The sequence below is a fragment of the Ursus maritimus genome, unplaced genomic scaffold, assembly GCF_017311325.1.
Source record: "Ursus maritimus isolate PB19 unplaced genomic scaffold, ASM1731132v1 scaffold_12, whole genome shotgun sequence".
In the NCBI taxonomy this organism is placed as follows: domain Eukaryota; kingdom Metazoa; phylum Chordata; class Mammalia; order Carnivora; family Ursidae; genus Ursus; species Ursus maritimus.
In genome coordinates, this window is record NW_024423564.1 from 58,487,168 (window position 1) to 58,505,641 (window position 18,474).

General features: G+C 45.9%; 1 protein-coding gene and 1 pseudogene across 1 annotated transcript in view; both read left to right on the plus strand.

The window, feature by feature from the left end:
• Nucleotides 1-477: 477 nt before the first annotated feature.
• FYB2 (FYN binding protein 2) overlaps nt 478-18,474 on the plus strand; it is a 98,262-nt gene continuing 80,265 nt past the window's right edge. Inside the window, 4 exon segments of the mRNA XM_008699153.2 lie at nt 478-1,225; nt 4,291-4,452; nt 7,214-7,247; nt 15,062-15,070. Coding sequence (XP_008697375.2) covers nt 478-1,225; nt 4,291-4,452; nt 7,214-7,247; nt 15,062-15,070 — 953 coding nt within the window.
• LOC103670675 lies at nt 5,498-6,968 on the plus strand (annotated as a pseudogene).

Here is an 18,474-nt window from a genome sequence, read left to right on the forward strand (position 1 = left end):
TATCAAGGGATTTATCAGCAGTTGTTGGTATCGTCTCCTATTTGTTATGTGTTGTGGAGAAATTAAACATATCTGAAGTGTTTCAAAGAGGAGACATTTGTTTTCACTGCATCTCACATAGACCATTGCATCACCAGCTGACACTGTCCACTAGGTGAGCAATGGTGTTGTGCCAGCGCTTAGAACCCCTTACATGCCCAGTGAAGTCAGCTCATCACGCTGGTTTTTTCCTAGAATAAAGAGACATTTTGGGGCGCCTGGGTGGCACAGCGGTTAAGCGTCTGCCTTCGGCTCAGGGCGTGATCCCGGCGTTATGGGATCGAGCCCCACATCGGGCTCTTCCGCTATGAGCCTGCTTCTTCCTCTCCCACTCCCCCTGCTTGTGTTCCCTCTCTCGCTGGCTGTCTCTATCTCTGTCAAATAAATAAATAAAATCTTTAAAAAAAAAGAATAATGAGACATTTTTTGCTTTCTCTGATGCTTTAGGAAGGGTTAAGAAACTTCAAGGAACTTCGAGCCAAATTTCAGAAGTTCGATGTGCCATCTCCAGGACCTATTAAATTCTCAGCAGGCGTCTCTCAAAAGGGTGACATTGGAGGCACACAGTCAACAAGAATTTTGGCCAATGGGAAACCCCTCGCATCCAACCACAATCCTCTCCCACTCTGCTGTTCTAGTGCTGAACCCCAGCTTCTTAAACCCCAGGAAATGAAGTCGGCCCAGAGTGAGATTCAGAAATGTTCGAATTCCCCAGGACCTCCGGAAAGGTCTCCTGGTTCTGCAGTAAATTCCCAGAAAAGTTCTCTTCCGTTAGACATGAGTCAGTCGAATGCTGACATAACCAACAGGAGGAGAATCGCGGTGGCCGATAGCTTCAAAGACAAGCTCTGGAACTGGGAGAAGGTTACATCTCAGAAAAGTGAGTTGTCTTCAGCCTCTGTCCTTGACAGTTGCGTACTCAGGGCCTTCCATCCAGAGGAGCAGAAAAGCGGAGGGCTTCCTCCAGAGGAGAACGGGGGAAAGCTGGAAATAAAAGGACCACAGATCCTGCCTTCCCAGAAGCACTTGACGGCCCAAAGAGAATCACTTGCCTCTCCTGAAGATCCCACTTTTCTACTTTTTAAACATGGCAGGAAGAGCCTAGGAAACCCTCATCCCGAGAGGAGCCCCGTGGGGGGCTCCTGCCAGCCTATCTATGAGAGTGAACTGGCCAGCCAGGCCCCAGGTGAGGTGTAATCCCTGTGGGCCTAGGGGAGGGGCCACTGTGTTTTTCTAATTTAGAGCCTACTGATGGTCACGTGTGATCTGGGTGAGCTTTGCTCCAAATTCCAGGGCAGGTATTCTAGGCCCGTCTGCCAAATTGTAATTTCAGGCTTGGGTAAAGTGCTTAATCTCCTGGGATTCTATGGAGAGACAGTTTGGGCAAACTTGGGTTTGAATCCTAGCATACAGCATGTATGAACTTGGGCAGTCTACTTAACCTCTTACAGCTTGGTCTGCTCTCCTGTAAATTGGATTCATCACTAATCTGCCCCCACTTGGTAAACAGCACAACCATCCTCCTAGTTGCTCAGGCCAAAACCCTAGAAGCCATACGCTCTTCCTCTCTCCCCCTCATTCTCTGCATCCACTCCATCAGCAAGCTCTTGGTTCTACCACCAAAATATGTTCTGTATCCCTCCACTTCGGTCCATTTCTGCCCTATGCACACCGCTGTCATCTCTCACTTGGACCACAGTGGTCCAGCTGGTTTCCCTACTTCCACACTCTTGCTCCCTACCACCCTGTTCTCCTCCCAGCAGGCACAGTGATCCTCTAAAGTACAAATTAGATCCCATCACTCCCCTGTTCAAATGCAACTCTAGCCATCCTACACCAGCTGCTGACATTCGGCCCTTCCTACCTCTCTTACCCTCTCCTTCTACCACATTAACTTTCTTGCTTTCCTTAGATAAACCAAGCTAGGTCCACCCCAGGGCCTTTGCACTGATACATGCTTCCCCCAGGTCTTTGATGTCTCACTCCTTCACTTCATCGTGGTCTGTGCTGAGTGTCACCTGTTGTGAGTGGCATTTGTGAGTCACCATCTAAAATAACCACCCCACCTCCATCAGTCTCTGTCTTCTTATGTTGTTTTGGTTTTCTTCATAGCCCATCCTTACCTGGTATATTGTTACATATCTGTTTGTTTAGCTCAGTAAAATGTAAGCTACATAAGGATATAAACTGTCTTCTTTATCACCATATCCCCAGCACCTGAAAGAACAAGGTCAGTTTCAATAGGTCCTCAAACACTATTTATTGAATACTTGAATGAATGGATGGACGGACGGATGGGTGGAGGGATCTCCTGCTTACCAGCATATGTAGCTTCTCTCTGTACTTAGAAAAGAATCTAAACTACTTCCTGCTGATTTCATGGCTCTGCACCTTCTGGGCCCTGCTTATGTATCTGACTTACTGCTGCCCATCTCCCCCTGGCTCACGAGTGGACACACTGGATTTCTTGCTATTCCGCGAAGATACTTTATTACGCTCAGGACATTTGCACTTGCTATTTCTCTCCCTAGCAAAACTCTTCTTTGGGCTCTCTGCAGCTACATTTAGGTCTAAGTTCACGTGACACTTTCTCGGATAATCCTTCTCTAACCTCTTTATCTGAAGACCACTGCCTCACCATCAGCGGCTGGCACTCTTTCATATCAGCCTGTTTTATTTCTTTCATAGAACTGCCAGGTCCCTGTGATTACCTCGTTTGTGTGTTTCTCGTCAGTCTCCTCCCATTAGAATGAAAATTCCTGAGGGCAAGGCTCTATCTGTTCTTGTTCTTAACTCTATACCCAGCTTCTAGAACGATGCCTGGACTATAGTAGGTAAATAGTTATTGATGAAGGGATAGGAAAGGTGCAAGAATGGGAGGAAGGAACGAAGGAAGGTTCGCCTACCTGACAGAGCTGTCGAGGGGATTAAATGAGATGAGCCATGTCCATATCTTAGCACAGCGCCTGGTAAAAATTAGGAGCCAGTAGTAAGGGATCATTCATTTTCACTACCTCTTCTTCTTCATTGGATAAAGACTGAAATTTCTGACATCATGACTTATAATTAAAACCTAAGAAGAGAGGAGCTTGGTTGTGACTGATGTAAGCCCTGCTGGTGGGGCAAGAAGGAAGCTTTCCCTGCTCCCAGAGGGCAGCAGGGCTCTGAGGAAGTTGTACCGAGGGACTTGTAAGACACTGGCGAATGTCTTTATTTTTAGCGCGGATGGTCCACGTGGTCAACCACTATATGATGTGAAGCCCAAACCACGGCACTTGGGTCATACAAGGTTTTGTGCTATTGTCAGCATACGATTTTCATACATAATACTGGAATTGCTGCTGGAGTTTGGCTTCTGAGCACAGAAGGACGAAATTGAGACTATCCTGGAAAATTCCAGGACACAAAACCACAAAATCCACAGGTGCCCATGTACCTCAGAGTTAGCCTGGAGGCTTGTCCCCGGCTATGAGTCCTGCAAATCGGAGATCAATTCTTTACAGCCCTCATGTTATTTGCATGTCCTGAGTGCTGGAAGCATCCTTTTGGGGACTAGTCACCATCCACTTCCTCGGGTGTTGGCACCGTGCTTGATGCTGGCAGGATATCAGTACGGCCTGGGTCATGAGTAGCCATCACTCGATGGGAAGATGGACCTGCCGGTCTAATAGGCCACAACACTGATAGAGAGGGCTTAACGATACGTCGCGGGTACAAAACAGAGAGTGGTCAATTCTCACCTTGATTTTGAAATCAGTGAAAGCTTCCCGGAGGAGGTGTCACTGGAGCAGGGCCTTAAAGAATGAGTCGGAGCTTTCTAAGAAGGAAGCGAGGGAACAGCATTCCAGAACCAAGGAGGATTAGATAGACGATGGCTTTTTAAATCAAATTTGGAGAACTGAGAAGCCATTGGTGTGAGCGAAAGGTATTTGGGCTCAAGGTTGGGAAAGTAGGATGGTACAGTGTGATAAGAAAAGACTCTGGGAATGTGGATTGGGGTCATGTGGTATTCACGTGCCAGAGGTTGGAGTCCGTACGTGGACGTCCCGCCGAGGGAGCCGGGCTTCTCCCTCTGGGCAGTGGACTGGTGACATGATCAGCTTTGCGTTTCGATCCGGGCACTCCGACCAGGAGGAGGAGAATAGATTAGAGGGGAGAGAGACTGAGGCAAGGGCTGATCAGTTTCACCCAAGAAGCCATGAAATGGAAATAGTAATAACCGGCAACTTTTTTTTTTTAATCCATGCTCAGAGAAACGGCCAATTGAGAGGCATCACCCACTTCTCAAAACGAAACCACTGCCTTCCATCAAGTCCCTGGGTCCTCCTCCCCCAAAGCCTCCGAAACCCCCGGTCGTGAACCTCCAGGCCTTCCGGAGGCAGGCAGCTGCAATTTCCGAGACCCACAGGGAAGGTAAGGAAATGCGCCGGGCCCCCGCACACAGCCCGCCAGTGGGAGTCACAGCCCCAGTTCCTGTGCCCCCCCCCCCATTAGCTCCCTCTCCGCGTCAGCTCCCGGGTGATAATGCCCAACTGCTCTTCCATGGGGCTGGACATCCGTCGCTGGTTATTTCACGTAGAGCCTGTGGCAGCTTGCCCGTGAAATGACAAATCTGCTGGAATTGGCCCCTTATTGCTCCCGGGCCAGCCCGCTTCCCCTGAGAGCTTTGCATTTGATCACTGGGAATCTGTCCAAGAGGAAGAAAAAGAAAAGTAGTCAAGCAGGGAGCAGGGAGCTTTTGTGTTTCCTACAAAGCCTATGTTGTCAACACAATCCATGCAGTAGGAGAGGGGAGGGAGTGAAAAGGGAGGAACGGCAGTGTGAACTTGACCTGTGATCCTAATGGGGGTCCTTCAGGCCTCTGTGATCTGCCTTCAGTAATTAGTTGAAGAGCCCCCACCCCTGCCCCCACTGGCCCTTTCCAGGAACTGAAGAGTCCTTGGAAGTCCTTTTTCTGTGCTGTTTTGTGTCTTCCTCTGCTACTCAAAGGAACAAACACCTTCTCATTCCCTCTGCACCTGCACCCTGCTCTGATCTTGTCAACACTTCAAATGCCTTTGTTTATGTTTGCTTTAATGAAACATGAGGGGAACACAGACTTTGGGGTGCTGTGTAGTGCTGTGCTAACATTTGTCTTACTGTGGCCACAAGTGCCAGCAGATGGTACACTCAGCTGATCCTGTCTTGTATTGCTCATTTGACCCAGAAACCCAGAGTTTCTGATTTATTTGGTCTGGCTTGGGTGCCTAAGCATTTGCCTTTTTAACAAGTTCCCCGGGGGGATGCTGACGCTGCTGGTCCAGGGACCCCACTTTGAGAACCACTGCTGTAAGTCATCTTAAGTCTTATCCTAGAAGAAAGTTCTAGGTAAAGAAATAGAGCTCTGGCTGCCATTTTGTGTCCCTTTGTGCATACACTGAATCTCAGTTGATTTGGCCAAGACCCCCTGAGTGCCAGCCCTAGTCCCCTGCGGTCCCATTTCCGCCCCACCAAGATGAGAGAAACCATCATGAACCAGAGAAACTGGCCAGACTGCAAGCCCAGGTGTGCATTGGTGGGAAAGGAACAGCTTGCCGGAAGAAGGTGGTTCATAGAACAGTTACAGCAGATGATAAAACCTTAGTTCTCCTTTTTTTCCCCTTTTAAGATTTTATTTATTTGAGAGAGAGGGAGAGCATGAGCGGGGTGGGGCAGGAGCAGAGGGAGAAGCAGACTCCCTGCTGAGCAGGGAGCCCGATTCGGGGCTCAATCCCAGACCCTGGGATCATGACCTGAGCCAAAAGTAGCTGCTTAACCGACTGAGCCACCCAGGTGCCCAAAACCTTAGTCCTCCTTAAAGAAGTTAAGGGTAAACAATATCTTGGGTATTGCAGAAGTGAGTATGTTCACAAAACAAGGAGCTGCGATCCCTTTTCCCAAGCCTGAAGTTCAGGCATCGGGGGCAGCGAAGGCTTTCGCCATCACAGGCCGTGCTGGGAGGAAGCAGCTGGCAGAAATGCTTCCCAGTGTCTTAAACCAGCTCGGTGCACAGAGTGACTAGTTGAAGAAGCCTGGCTGAAGCTCTGCCCACACATCGCATGGACGGAAAAGCACCACTTGCCACCAGAGAGGAGGAGGAGGAGGAAGAAAGTCCAGATCTTGTAGAGAATTTCGACAAAGCTTTCCAGAATGAAGCAAACGGAATTAAGTCAATTTCTGAAGAAGACAAAACTTGAAGAAGTGACTGGGAGCTGCTGTTTTATATGATGACTGCTTTTTAAAATTTTGTTCATGGATCTGAAGGACTCTCGATCTCTAGTATTTTTAAGCCCAAGCCCCTTGGACACTGCCGCGCTTTTCAGTTTTTGCTTAGACACTATTCATTCCTTGCGGGTAATTAAACTGAAGAAGCCTGGGAAGTTTGAAACAAAGTTAATAAAGTTCTTTGCCTGGTTTACAAAAAAAAAAAAAAGGCAAAGAAAAAGAAAGAGCTCTCTTATTAGTATACTTTAATAATAATTTGGCCACCTCCATAACCGAGAGGGCTAAGTATGATTTTTGTAAACTTTAAATAATTCAGACGTCAAACCTTCTCTCGGAGAGCGAAGAAGGTTGTCAGAGAATGTGGAACAATGAACCAAGTCTTCCGTAATAACATGGCCTTCGTAAATCCCAGTTCCCCTACTCCCAGCGATTTTAGTTTAGGCACGTTCCGCACTGAGCCTCATTGTCCTTATCTGTAAAACGGGGATAAGTAACCCTCATCTCACGGGATTTTTGTGAGGATAAATGAGATGAGTCACGGAAAGGGTTTAAACAATGCCCCGAACTAAGCACTCAATAAAGGCACCGTTATCTTTATCGTAAGCTTGTGTCGGGCAGCTACACTCTGCCCTGGGCCCTGTGATGGACACAAGAATTAAAGAGAGAACCCCCCACACAAGTTCTGGGCTCCAGAAGGTCAACGTCTATCCCGAAAAATCAAGATCGTATCTGTAAAGCAGCACCATATAGTGTGGCAAGCGCAGAACCGCAGGACGGAGGGTCCCCTGGGTGTGTGTGGCGGGGGAGGGTGAGGCTTGGGGCATCAGTGAGTTGCCGCTCATTTTGTCTCTGGGGTCAGGGCAATGCACACAGTTCACATTCATCAGGCTGCCGCCTATGCTCCTTTTCACTCTGCCTCTTGCTCTTGCAGCAGCTGTGGAAGACGGTGGCCTGCCTCCGGAGAGGTGAGTGTCTGTTTCTTAACTGTGGGGGAGCGTAGCGCGGGGAGCTCTGACAGGCTGCTTAGCCAGCCCAAGAGCAGGCAAAAAGCACCAGCCAGGTGTCTGCATATCTCAGAAGGGTTGCAGGAAGAACAGATTTACAAGCAACAAACTGCAACTTTTGTTTTAGAGGCGAGATTAAATAAACTGCATTGAACTGCTGCGCTGACATTAAGTTGCAAAGATGGTCCTCGGAGGTACTTTTATTTATTATACAGCTGGGTTCGGTAAATTGAAACATCAGCTTCCATAGTAATAAATCGAATTAGAGGCTACAGAATGTTGTGGGCAGTTGGTGTGATGTTAGGACTTGGTAATGGGACAAAGGACCTTCTGTTTTTGCTGTACTTATTCTGAGCATTTTGCCGCGGAAGTGTCAGTTCGTTAATTCACTCAACCAAATACTATCTGTTGAGCCCTTCGATGTCTCATGCATTGAACTGGTTACTTGATGCGTATTTTCTCACTTCCTTTCCTCAAGGCTGCAAAATTGCTGCTGCTGTCCTTTTATAGCTAAAGACACTTGGGCTCAGAAAGGCTGGCCACTTGCAGAACCATGATTCCAACCCCTGTATCCCCAAACTATTTTTTCTGTTGAATACAATGGAAATATAAGATTGTGTGAATTTGAGGTATACAAGTATAGTGTTAGTTACATACATTTATAGATTGCAGTGTGATTACTACAGTAGAGTCAGCTAACACCTTTATCACTTCGCATAATTCTCATTTCTTGTTTGTGTTGAGAATAGTTAAGATCTAATCTCTTAGCAATTTTAAAATTTATAATACATTATATATTTTTTTTACCGTAATCATTCTCTGTACATTAGATCTCCAGAACTTACTTATCTTCTAGTTGTAAGTTTGTGCCCTTAAACAACATTTCCCCAATGCACCCACCCCTCAGCCCCTCGTAACTATGACTTACTCTGTTTTTACAAGGTTTGGTTTTTTAGATTTCATGTATAAGTGATACCATGTAGTAATTGTTTTCCTCTGTCTGACTTATCTCACTTAGCGTAATGCTACCAAGTTCAGCATGTTGTCCCAGGTGGCAGGATTTTCTTCTTTCTTGTAGCTAAACAACATTCTATTGTATATATACTTTGCATCTTCTTTATCCAGCCATCTGTTGATGGATGCTTGGGTCGTTTCCGTATCTTGGCTGTTGTGAATAATGCTGCAGTGTTAGCATGAGGGTAGCAGTCATTCTTCGAGATGCCGATTTCATTTTCTTTGGAGGCATACCCAGGAGTGCTGGATCGCATGGCATTCAATTCTTAATTGAACCTCTTTTTTTTTTAATTTTTAATTATTTATTTTTTAATTTTTATTTATTTTTTGATGTAAAGTTCGATGATTCATTAGTTGCTTATAACACCCAGTGCACCATGCAGTACGTGCCCTTCTTACTACCCATCACCAGTCTATCCCATTCCCCCATCCCCCTCCCCTCTGAAGCCCACAGTTTGTTTCTCAGAGTCCATAGTCTCTCATGCTTCATTTCCCCTTCTGATTACCCCCCTTTCTTTATCCCTTTCTTCCCCTACCGATCTTCCTAGTTCTTATGTTCCATAGATGAGAGAAATCATATGATAGTTGTCTTTCTCTGCTTGACTTATGAACCTCTATACTCTTTTCCATAATGGCTGTACTAACAGGAATGCCCAAAGTGTTTTAATTTTGTCACATCACCTCCCTCACAAAGATGTTCCTTTTCTCAAGAAGGTCGGCCTTAGAAGTTAGCATAACAACAAATAATCATAGTATGTACCATATGTTTATAATAGTAGAGTGTGTTAAGTTTTCTAATAGACGAAAGTACAAGATGTAGAGGTTGCACAAATACGGGAGGGATCACCTGTCCTTGGGAGGGCCCGTGAAGCCTTGATAGAAAATATGTCCACTATGTTTTGCTACAATCATACTACATAATAAGCAACAACATGTCAGTAGCGCACGGCAGGAGTGTGGGTTCCGCTGCTCTGGGCTGAGCTCCGCCGTACTGCTGGTATGTTGCAGACTACCTCGGCAGTTGCTGATTTGGACCAGAGGTACTCAGGTGTAGGGGGTCAGCCTGCAGCCGCTGATCCAGGATTGCCGCGGCCGGCATGAGTGGGGCAACCTGACGTCGCACCAGCTGTCTCACCCTGCAGCAAGTCAGCCGAGGAACGAGCGACAGCCACAGTGACAAGCAAGACCATCCCCATTGCACAAACACTTTTTCAACTGTGCTATAACACATTTGCTAACATCCTGTTGGTCAGAGTAAGTCACTGGCCCAGCTGCAGAGTGGGAGGATGCCAAAACTTGACCTCAAAAAGGGCAGGGGTCCGGAAAGGAAACCTTTGCAGTGAGTACTAAGGATAGACATGCACTGGGTAACACGGGGAGCGGTGCTGAGTCAGAGGCAGGAGGTGTAAGGAAGCCGGTCTCAAGGGTGAAAATTAGAAGTATGTAAATAGACTTGGTGTGGAAAGGGTGGTGTGAATGGGGAAAATGCTCTTGTGGAGGAAGACAGGAACCAAATCTTGGAGGTTCTTGTCTGCCAAGGACTAGATAAGATAATCTAGTTCCCCAAGGAACCGACCATGTGGTGTTGGGCATGGTTCACGTGTCCCAGGAACTCCTAGTTTAGTTGCCCGTTTAGAAGAGTTAAATGACAGTACGGGGCGGGTCAGTGAAGACACATTCTATGTGCATTTATGTGAAAGAGAAAAAACAACTTAGACAACTAAGGCAATGTTTTTCAGTGTTTACTCAATGAACATGGGCCCCAGGGTGGCAATTTGAGGGGGGATGTAATTCTGTGCTCTGAGCCAGTCTTGGTTCCCTCGGGACTCGCATTCTGTGAGCATCTCAGCATGACTATACGTGTGCTGTGACTGTAGAGTATGACTAGATAGGTGTCCTTCCTACAGTTTGGCTCTGAACTAAGCAGACTTCTTCTCTGGCGCTTTAATCAAAGACAGCAGTCTGTTTCCACATGGAGGACAAACTTGCCTGATGGGCAAGTATTGGCAAACAGTGGCGAGTCTCTAATGAGACAGCTTCTTCCTAAGGGATTTGTTTGGAAGGGCAGTTGGATTGTTGTGTCCTTTCACACTGACTTTGTTTTTTTTTAATGTTTTTTATTATGTTAGTCACCATACAGTACATCCCTGGTTTCTGATGTAAAGTTCGATGATTCATTAGTTGCGTATAACACCCAGTGCACCATGCAATACGTGCCCTCCTTACTACCCATCACCAGCCTATCCCATTCCCCCACCCCCCTCCCCTCTGAGGCCCTCAGTTTGTTTCTCAGAGTCCATAGTCTCTCATGCTTCATTCCCCCTTCTGATTACCCCCCCTTTCTTTATCCCTTTCTTCCCCTACCGATCTTCCTAGTTCTTATGTTCCATAGATGAGAGAAATCATATGATAATTGTCTTTCTCTGCTTGACTTATTTCGCTTAGCATTACCTCCTCCAGTCCTGTCCATGTTGCAGCAAATGTTGAGAAATCATTCTTTTTGATGGCTGAGTAATATTCCATTGTATATATGGACCACAACTTCTTAATCCAGTCATCTGTTGAAGGGCATCTCGGCTCCTCCCACGATTTAGCTATTGTGGATAATGCTGCTATGAACATTGGAGTGCATATGGCCCTTCTCTTCACTACGTCTGTATCTTTGGGGTAAACACCCAGTAGTGCAATGGCTGGGTCATAGGGTAGCTCAATTTTTAACTTTTTAAGGGACCTCCACACTGTTTTCCAGAGTGGCTGTACCAACTTGCATTCCCACCAACAATGTAGGACCTAACCATCATCAGGGGCGCCTAGGTGGCGCAGTCGTTAAGCGTCTGCCTTTGGCTCAGAGCGTGATCCCGGCGTTCTGGGATGAAGCCCTGCATCAGGCTCCTCCACTAGGAGCCTGCTTCTTCCTCTCCCACTCCCGCTGCTTGTGTTCCCTCTCTCGCTGGCTGTCTCTGTCAAATAAATAAATAAAATCTTCAAAGAAAAAAAAAAAAAGAACCGAACCATCATCAGAAATGAGGTTCGTTGTACGTCGGTTATGATACGGGCCATGATGTTGTAAGAGTACAAAGCCAAACAGGCAAAGAAGGATCTGGGATACTTAGGGGCAGCTTCATGGAGGAGGAAAGATCTTCAGATGTCTCCTGCATGATGCGTCAGAATTAGATAGGTTTGCTTATTTGTTCCCTTTTGTGAGACTGTATGGTAGGTGAGGGCAGGGCATTGTTCCCAGAAATGACCACGTTCCTGACTTATCATTGGCTAATGGATGATGGACGGACCAACGGTTGTTCAGTATAGAGTTAGAACACGACTGAAAACAAGGCAGGAGTAATAAAGTGGAGGAGAAACAGACACAAAGTATTCTGATGTGGAAGAATAGGAGAGGAGGTTGGATCCTGATGTTAGTTGGGCACCGTGCTGAGAGGACCGCACTTGCCGTGATGAGTTAGTCCTAACAAGTAAATGCCATGATTCTGAGCAGCCATAGATACAACTTCCGTGGAAACCGGCGCTTGTTTGGAAAGAACATCTCCCGTGTTCGTGGTATTAATCTTCAGTGCAGATATTAGATTAGAAAGAGAATACTTGGGTCTCATTACTGGAAGGGGACCTGGCCATTATTAACAAGTTTGGGGTTTTTCATCTGAGCCCTACCACTTAACGCCTACATAACAGCCTTCAACTCTGCAAACCTTAGTTTCCATATACGTAAAATGGGAGGCTGAGCAGACCTAACTCTTACAGTCGTGGTGATGTGAAATGCAAAATGATCGCACAGTGTTGAGTGCAGTACAGAGCGTCTAAAGAGTGTTCCAGAACGCTTGCTTAGCCTTTGTATAACCGCCTCCGGAGGCAGGAGTCCATGCTCAGAGCCTTGATCTCTTCAAAAATCCTTTGAGGAGGATCTAGTTCCCTGAAGAATAAGAGATGCGGTTGGACCCTACAGTTAATTAGGTGCCGTGCTGAGGAGTTGGGACTGTAGCCAGCAGTGATGAGTTAGCTTAAGCAAGTAATGTGTTTTCCTTGTTGGGGCAGATTTTATTCATTGAACATATTTTTTTTATTTAAATTCAATTAACCAACATGTAGCATATCATCAGTTTCAGATGTAGTGTCTAACAATTCATCAGTGTGCTTTCCGCATGGATTTATTGACTGTCTACCATATGCCAAGCCCTCTCACATACATTGAGAATATAGCAGGGTACAGAGTAGACAAAGGATCTTACATGCCTGTACACATATGTGCACACACACATTTGTTTATTCAAAAGTCCAAGCTGAGCTGGGACCAAAGCCCCCAGACTCCCAGCCATCTGTCCAAGATCTGCTCGTTGGTAGAGTAGACAGGGTCTTTACTCCTCCCTTACCTGACAGTTCTTAAAACATCTAAGGGCTACAGCCTGTTAAATAAAACTTTCATCATTTTCAGCCATTATTCCCAAAAGAGGAGTCTATGTTTTAGCTGTATTTTTATGGATATGTTTTTAATCATCTTGTTAGAAACTCAGTTCATGTACAGTAGCCACTTTCACTTTTGTTTTTTTTCTTTCTCTTTCACTTTTGAACCTCTTCACATCCTGTATTAAATATGAGAAGCAGCATTGGGTCCTGCAACCAGCACAGGTCTGGAGTCAGATTCGCATAGAGTCAGACCCCTCCTCTACACCTATGACCGCTTAGGTCTTTGATACACACATCTGTGAAGTGGACACAACAGTACTTCATTGATTGTCATGAAGACTAAATGAGATAAAGTGCATAAAGCATGGAGTATAGAGAAGATGCTCAATGAGTCTCGGTGTCCTCAACCCTTGGCCTCTCCATCCCTCGTTATCTCTGGAATAAATATCTCAGTAGTTCCCAACAGTGAAACGACGCTTCGGAGATTATTCTCCTGCAAACCATGCTGGCTGGCATCCCTCTTGAATAAGCAGCCCCTATTCGTGTGAGCAAAGCAGGTTAGTCCCAGGGCAGCAATTAGCACAGGGTCTCTGTCCGTACTTAGCAGAGTCGGCTAGTATTTTATTCATTAGCTAAAAATATGGCTTTTCTCCCATTAAGAAGTGTCAGAGGGTAGTCCTGACTCAGGAAATCTCCAACTCAGACACTAAGGAAGAGAGAGCCTGCTTATTTCAGGAGAGAAGATTCGTACAGTATAGTGTTTCTCGGACGAGGGCCCATGGGTGGGTCTCAGGAGTCCACCATTTTCTCTCCTGAACTTTTTAATTTTATGTTTCATCTTAATGTTAGTCTTTAAAAGATAATATAAGCCTATTTTGAGTCTTCTGGATGATATCTTTCAACCTAATATTTTGGAACATGCTTTTGTATTTGTGTTTTTGGTATTTTTACCCCCCGCCGAGTGAAAAACGCTAATGCCTCCGAGGGCTGGGCGGGTTATGTGACTCCGTCTGGAACCTGCGTTAGACCACAGAGAGGGCGGGATCCTGCGGGAATGGGAAGAGATGCCTTACCCAAGGCATTCAAGTAAAATATTGAGAGTAACAGAACTACATGACTGTGGTAAAGCAAAATAATCTTTATTCGAATGGTGCTAAGTGCTGTAAAGAAAATGTTTTAAAGTGCATTCAGATAGTAACTGGGGACGGAGGGTGTGGATAAAGGAAGTACAGGACGATCGGGAAAGGCCTGAGGTGGTAACATTTGGGCTGAGACCTACATGACGAGGACCCAGTCACAGAAGGTCTAGGACATGGACATCCCAGGAGAGGGAACGGCTACAGCAGGAAGGGTCAGTCTTGTATTGGGCACTGATGATGTGCCAGGGAGATCTGTGTCTGCACGTGGGGAGAACCAGAAAGGACGGGGGCAACCGCTACAGCACAGTGCGCTGGTGGGGTGGTGGTGGTCTTGAGAGCCGTGGAATTTAGATGCCGCTCTCTAAATACGCTGGGAAACCACAGGAATTCTAAACCAGGGAATGACATGAGCTGACATTTATTTTGTAAAGATCACTTTGGAGACTGCGTGAATAATAAACTTAGTGTGGAAACAGGTAGAAGCAGCTTCAGAAGCCATTGCCACGACAAAACAGTAACGATAAATACAGCAGTGGGCACTCCTATTGATGGTGTTCTAAGCACTCTAAGTGTATGACTCCATTTATGACAATCCTAAGAGGCAGATGAGATCCAGTTTTCTAGATGAGGAGCCATGTCGCAAAGAGGTTTAATCACTTGACATGAACAAGGTGGTAGAAATAGAGATTTAAAAAAAAAATGAAGGGGCTCAAGATATCTTTTGGAGGAAACGCGGTGATGGCGGGGTCAGCTGTGGAGAGTGGGACAGGAGGGCAAGAGAGCAGCATAAGCCCATTGCCAGGTGATTGGCTGTTGCCATCACTGTTGGCATCAGCACGTGTGCAGTGCTTGGCACATCATCAGTGCCCGATACAAGACCGACCCTTCCTGAAAGCTATTTGAGATTGGTTTTTACTTAGACAAAACAAGCACGTCCGTGTGCCTCTCTGCATGTAAGGCCAGAACCTCTCAGGACTGGTTTTTAAGTTGTTTGGAGCCACGGTGCTCTTTCACGAAAGGCTGCATACAGGTAGTCAAGACTGGTATAGACCTGCTCTGATTGACCAACAGCAAAACAGGTTCCTCATGATGGTATCTGGGAGGTGAGTGCGGGCCCTCGCATCCCGTGTGCTAACCTGAATCCCTACGGGGCAAGAATGAAGACGGAACTTTTTAAGCCTGTGCCTTATGAAGTTTTAGACCTAGAATATTCAGGTGACATCAGCTCAAGCCACTTCAATAAATTCTTATTATCCCTTTTTCATTGGGTTTCAGAAACCACAGGAAGGCCGCATCTGGTCTGTCCCTTCAAGAGCAGTGGTGGCAAGAACAGTACATTTATTTGGGGGTCTTCTTTCATATTTTCAAGGATTCTGTCTTTAAAAAGAAATTCACCTATAGATTCTATTTATTGAACACTTACCATAGACAAAGGCTTGTGCCCTATACTTAGTGTCTACTCTCTCATTGTAAAACTCGCAACCACAAGCACCCCACGCAGTTGGTGGTTAGCCAACCCTCGGACCATGGAGTCAGGTTAAGGGATCCAAGATGGTGCAGCCGGATCATCACCCTTGCAGAGTTCGACCTGGTCAGCAGGGCTCCAGAGCATCACCTGTCAGCCAGCACTGCAGGCTGCCTTCCTGAGGGTTCAGGTTGGACCTTCACCCCCAACAAAGGAGGGCAAGGGTTCACAGACTTATGGCCTGCCCTACAGATGAAACCTAGACATTCGCCAGGCAGGTGTTCTTGAATACCTCTCCTGTCTTAGGATTTCTTTTTCTGTCGCAGAAAGATCTGTGTGAGGGAGCCTGGCCAGAGTGGAGCTAAAGTATCAAAGTGTTGGGAGCTGAGTCTCACCTTTTCTCTTTAGTGGCATTCAAATGACAAGCCGGGAAAAATTCACGACTTAGGAAGAAATCAGGCAATAAAGTTGCAGACTTGGAGCCTTTTTTTGTACATTGGTTTCTTCGGAAAGGTTGAATGGAAACTCATCTTTGGATAGGCTCTGTGCTGGGCATTGCTTAGCCCTTTACATCTGTTAGACTCCTGTTAGCCCCATGATCATCTTAGGGGGCAAAATTTAATATTCCCATTTTGAAGATGAGAAACCAAGGGCTCAGAGATGTTTCATGACTTGCCCTAAAGTATAAGATAATGCAGAGCTAACCTGGGAGGTAAACTCAGGACTGGATAGTTATAAGGGTTTTCAACTATACTATCCTGTCTCAGAATTTTCCCAACATGAGCGATCTTTGGAGGTTATCTGTTAGGTTCTAAATTCCATGATTGTCTTTCTTACCTTTCTCACCACCAGGAATTACACATGCAAGTAGTAATTATTTAATGACTAAGTGATGGACAGGTTGAGTGACAGATTGAGGGAGAAGGATAGACAGATAAAATGATACCACCTTCCATAAACTTTTCTATAAAGAAAGCGTTCCTAGGCTCTGTCCTCTGTACGTTTCGCCTTGATCTGCATGTCCAGTACCTGGTCCTTCTAATATTAAAGCTAAATAATTAGGACAATCAGAGTCCTTGTTTGCCCTTGCATATCACGGAAGAGCTCTTGCCATGTGAAGACACAGACTCTCACGAAAGCTTCTCTGTCCTCTTCTTTTTAGTCTAGCATTCAGCTCCAAGCGACACTGCCAAGAAGCTTGTCCTGCCATCCTGGAAGGCACTTCTCTTTCATCCCCCCATTTGATCGTTATTTAATCAAACTAATCATTGAGCACTTTGCCTCCATTTTACATTTAGAATAAAATCCAGAAACCCAAACTCCTTACCCCTACGTGTTCTAGCTACTCTGTACTCTCTCTTGTTCACTGTCTGCGGCCCCCTGACTGGATTATGGCCTTTCCTCAAACAGAGCAAACACGTTCTTACCAAGTACAAATGTTTGCTTCCTCCTGTGTGCGGAGTGATCTCCTCCCAGGTCTTTAGCTGATGGCTCACTTTCATCATGCGGGATTCGTTCAGTCTGTCGGTTAGTCAAGGAATGTTTATTGAGCCCCAGCTATGTGCGGACGAGGTTCTAGATGCTGATAATGCAACAGAAAGCAAAACAATGTCTCTGCCCTGGTGAGTATACATTTTAGTTGGGAAGAAGGACAGAGAAGCGAATAATAAAATGTAAGGCGATATAAAAGCTTCCATGTCCACTTCCCCAGCCTCACCTGTGTCTCCTGCCCCAAGGTACCATCTGGTCCGTGCAGAGGCCTGCTTAGTTCTTCTGTCAGTACTTACTAATGCTTCAAATAATAATTATTCTGGCTTATTTTCTTTGTTATTCTACACCGTGAGAGTCTTGAGTTCAGGGACCTTGGCTATTATTTGCTTTTATATTCTAGAACAGTGCTTGGCACGGAGGAGGAGCTCAGTGAAAATGTTCACGATGAGACATCATCTGTCTGTCTGTCTGTAGGAGTTTTCAGTATCACTGTGAACATCAGAGGAGGATCCAGACAATCGGGAGCCTATAATGTGCCAGGCGTTGTATTTGTTATGGGGGACCCAGCAGTGAGTGGTCTACAAGATCGCAGAGCAAAAAAGAAAAAATTAAAGTAATAAAAAGTAATGAAATGATTTAAAGAGGAGGACAACTACTAAGAATGGTGTAAAGCAAAAGGTTATATAGATAGAGCTGGTGGGGAAGAGGGCTATTTGGAAAAGGAAGTAGGACTTTCTTGGAGGCAACCTGCAAGGGGAGACCTGATGGTTGAGAGAGAGCTGGCCATCCAGAGGCATTACAGGTGGCGGGAAGAGCCTTTGCAAGGTCCTCGAGGTGGGAGAGAGAGTGACATCCTTGCAAGACAGGGAGGAGGCCAGTGCAGTCAGTGTCATGGGGGAGGAGGAGAATCGTTGGACAGGAGTTTGGAGAGGTAGCTGGAAGGGAGATAATAAAGGGGAAGCACTTGATGGTTTTGTCGATGTTGCTGATTTCATTAAGAATCATAGGAAAGGGGAGCCTGGGTGGCTCAGTCGTTTAAGCACCCGACTCTTGATTTCAGCTCAGGTCTTGATCTCAGGGTCATGAGATGGAGTCCTGCACTGGGCTCCATGCTGGGTGTGGAGCCTGCTAATTGAAAAGAAAAGAGAATCCTAGGAAGCCTCAGAAGAGTCTTAAGCAGGATTGTGACAAGGTTCAAATCCTCTTTTTAAAAGATCATGTTGACCGCTTTATAGAGAATAGATTATAGAAGGAGCAAAGAGAATGACACTTAATTTGTATTTTAAAGAAAAGGTCAGAATTTGTGAAGAGGCCCTTGGTGGTAAGGATCTGACAAGCAGAAGAGCCACATATAGGGAGACATGGCGGCAGGAAGCATCCTGGTGTGTTCCGGAACCGTAATCTGCCATGTTTAGAATGGATAGCAGCAGGGTGTGTGGGGGGCAGTGTAGCACGGACTAGTTCATTAAGTGTTGGCTGAATTATAGTATGGACTTAGAAGGTACTTTGTATACTAACTGTATATGATTATGGGATTGTCTACAGTCTGTTTCTGCTATTTCCCAGATTCTTGGGCGTTCCTCGCCTTCCTGTCTAAATTATCAATTCTTTGAAAGGCGGGAGAGGATCTACCACCTCTTACCAGCTGCGTAATTGAAGTTTG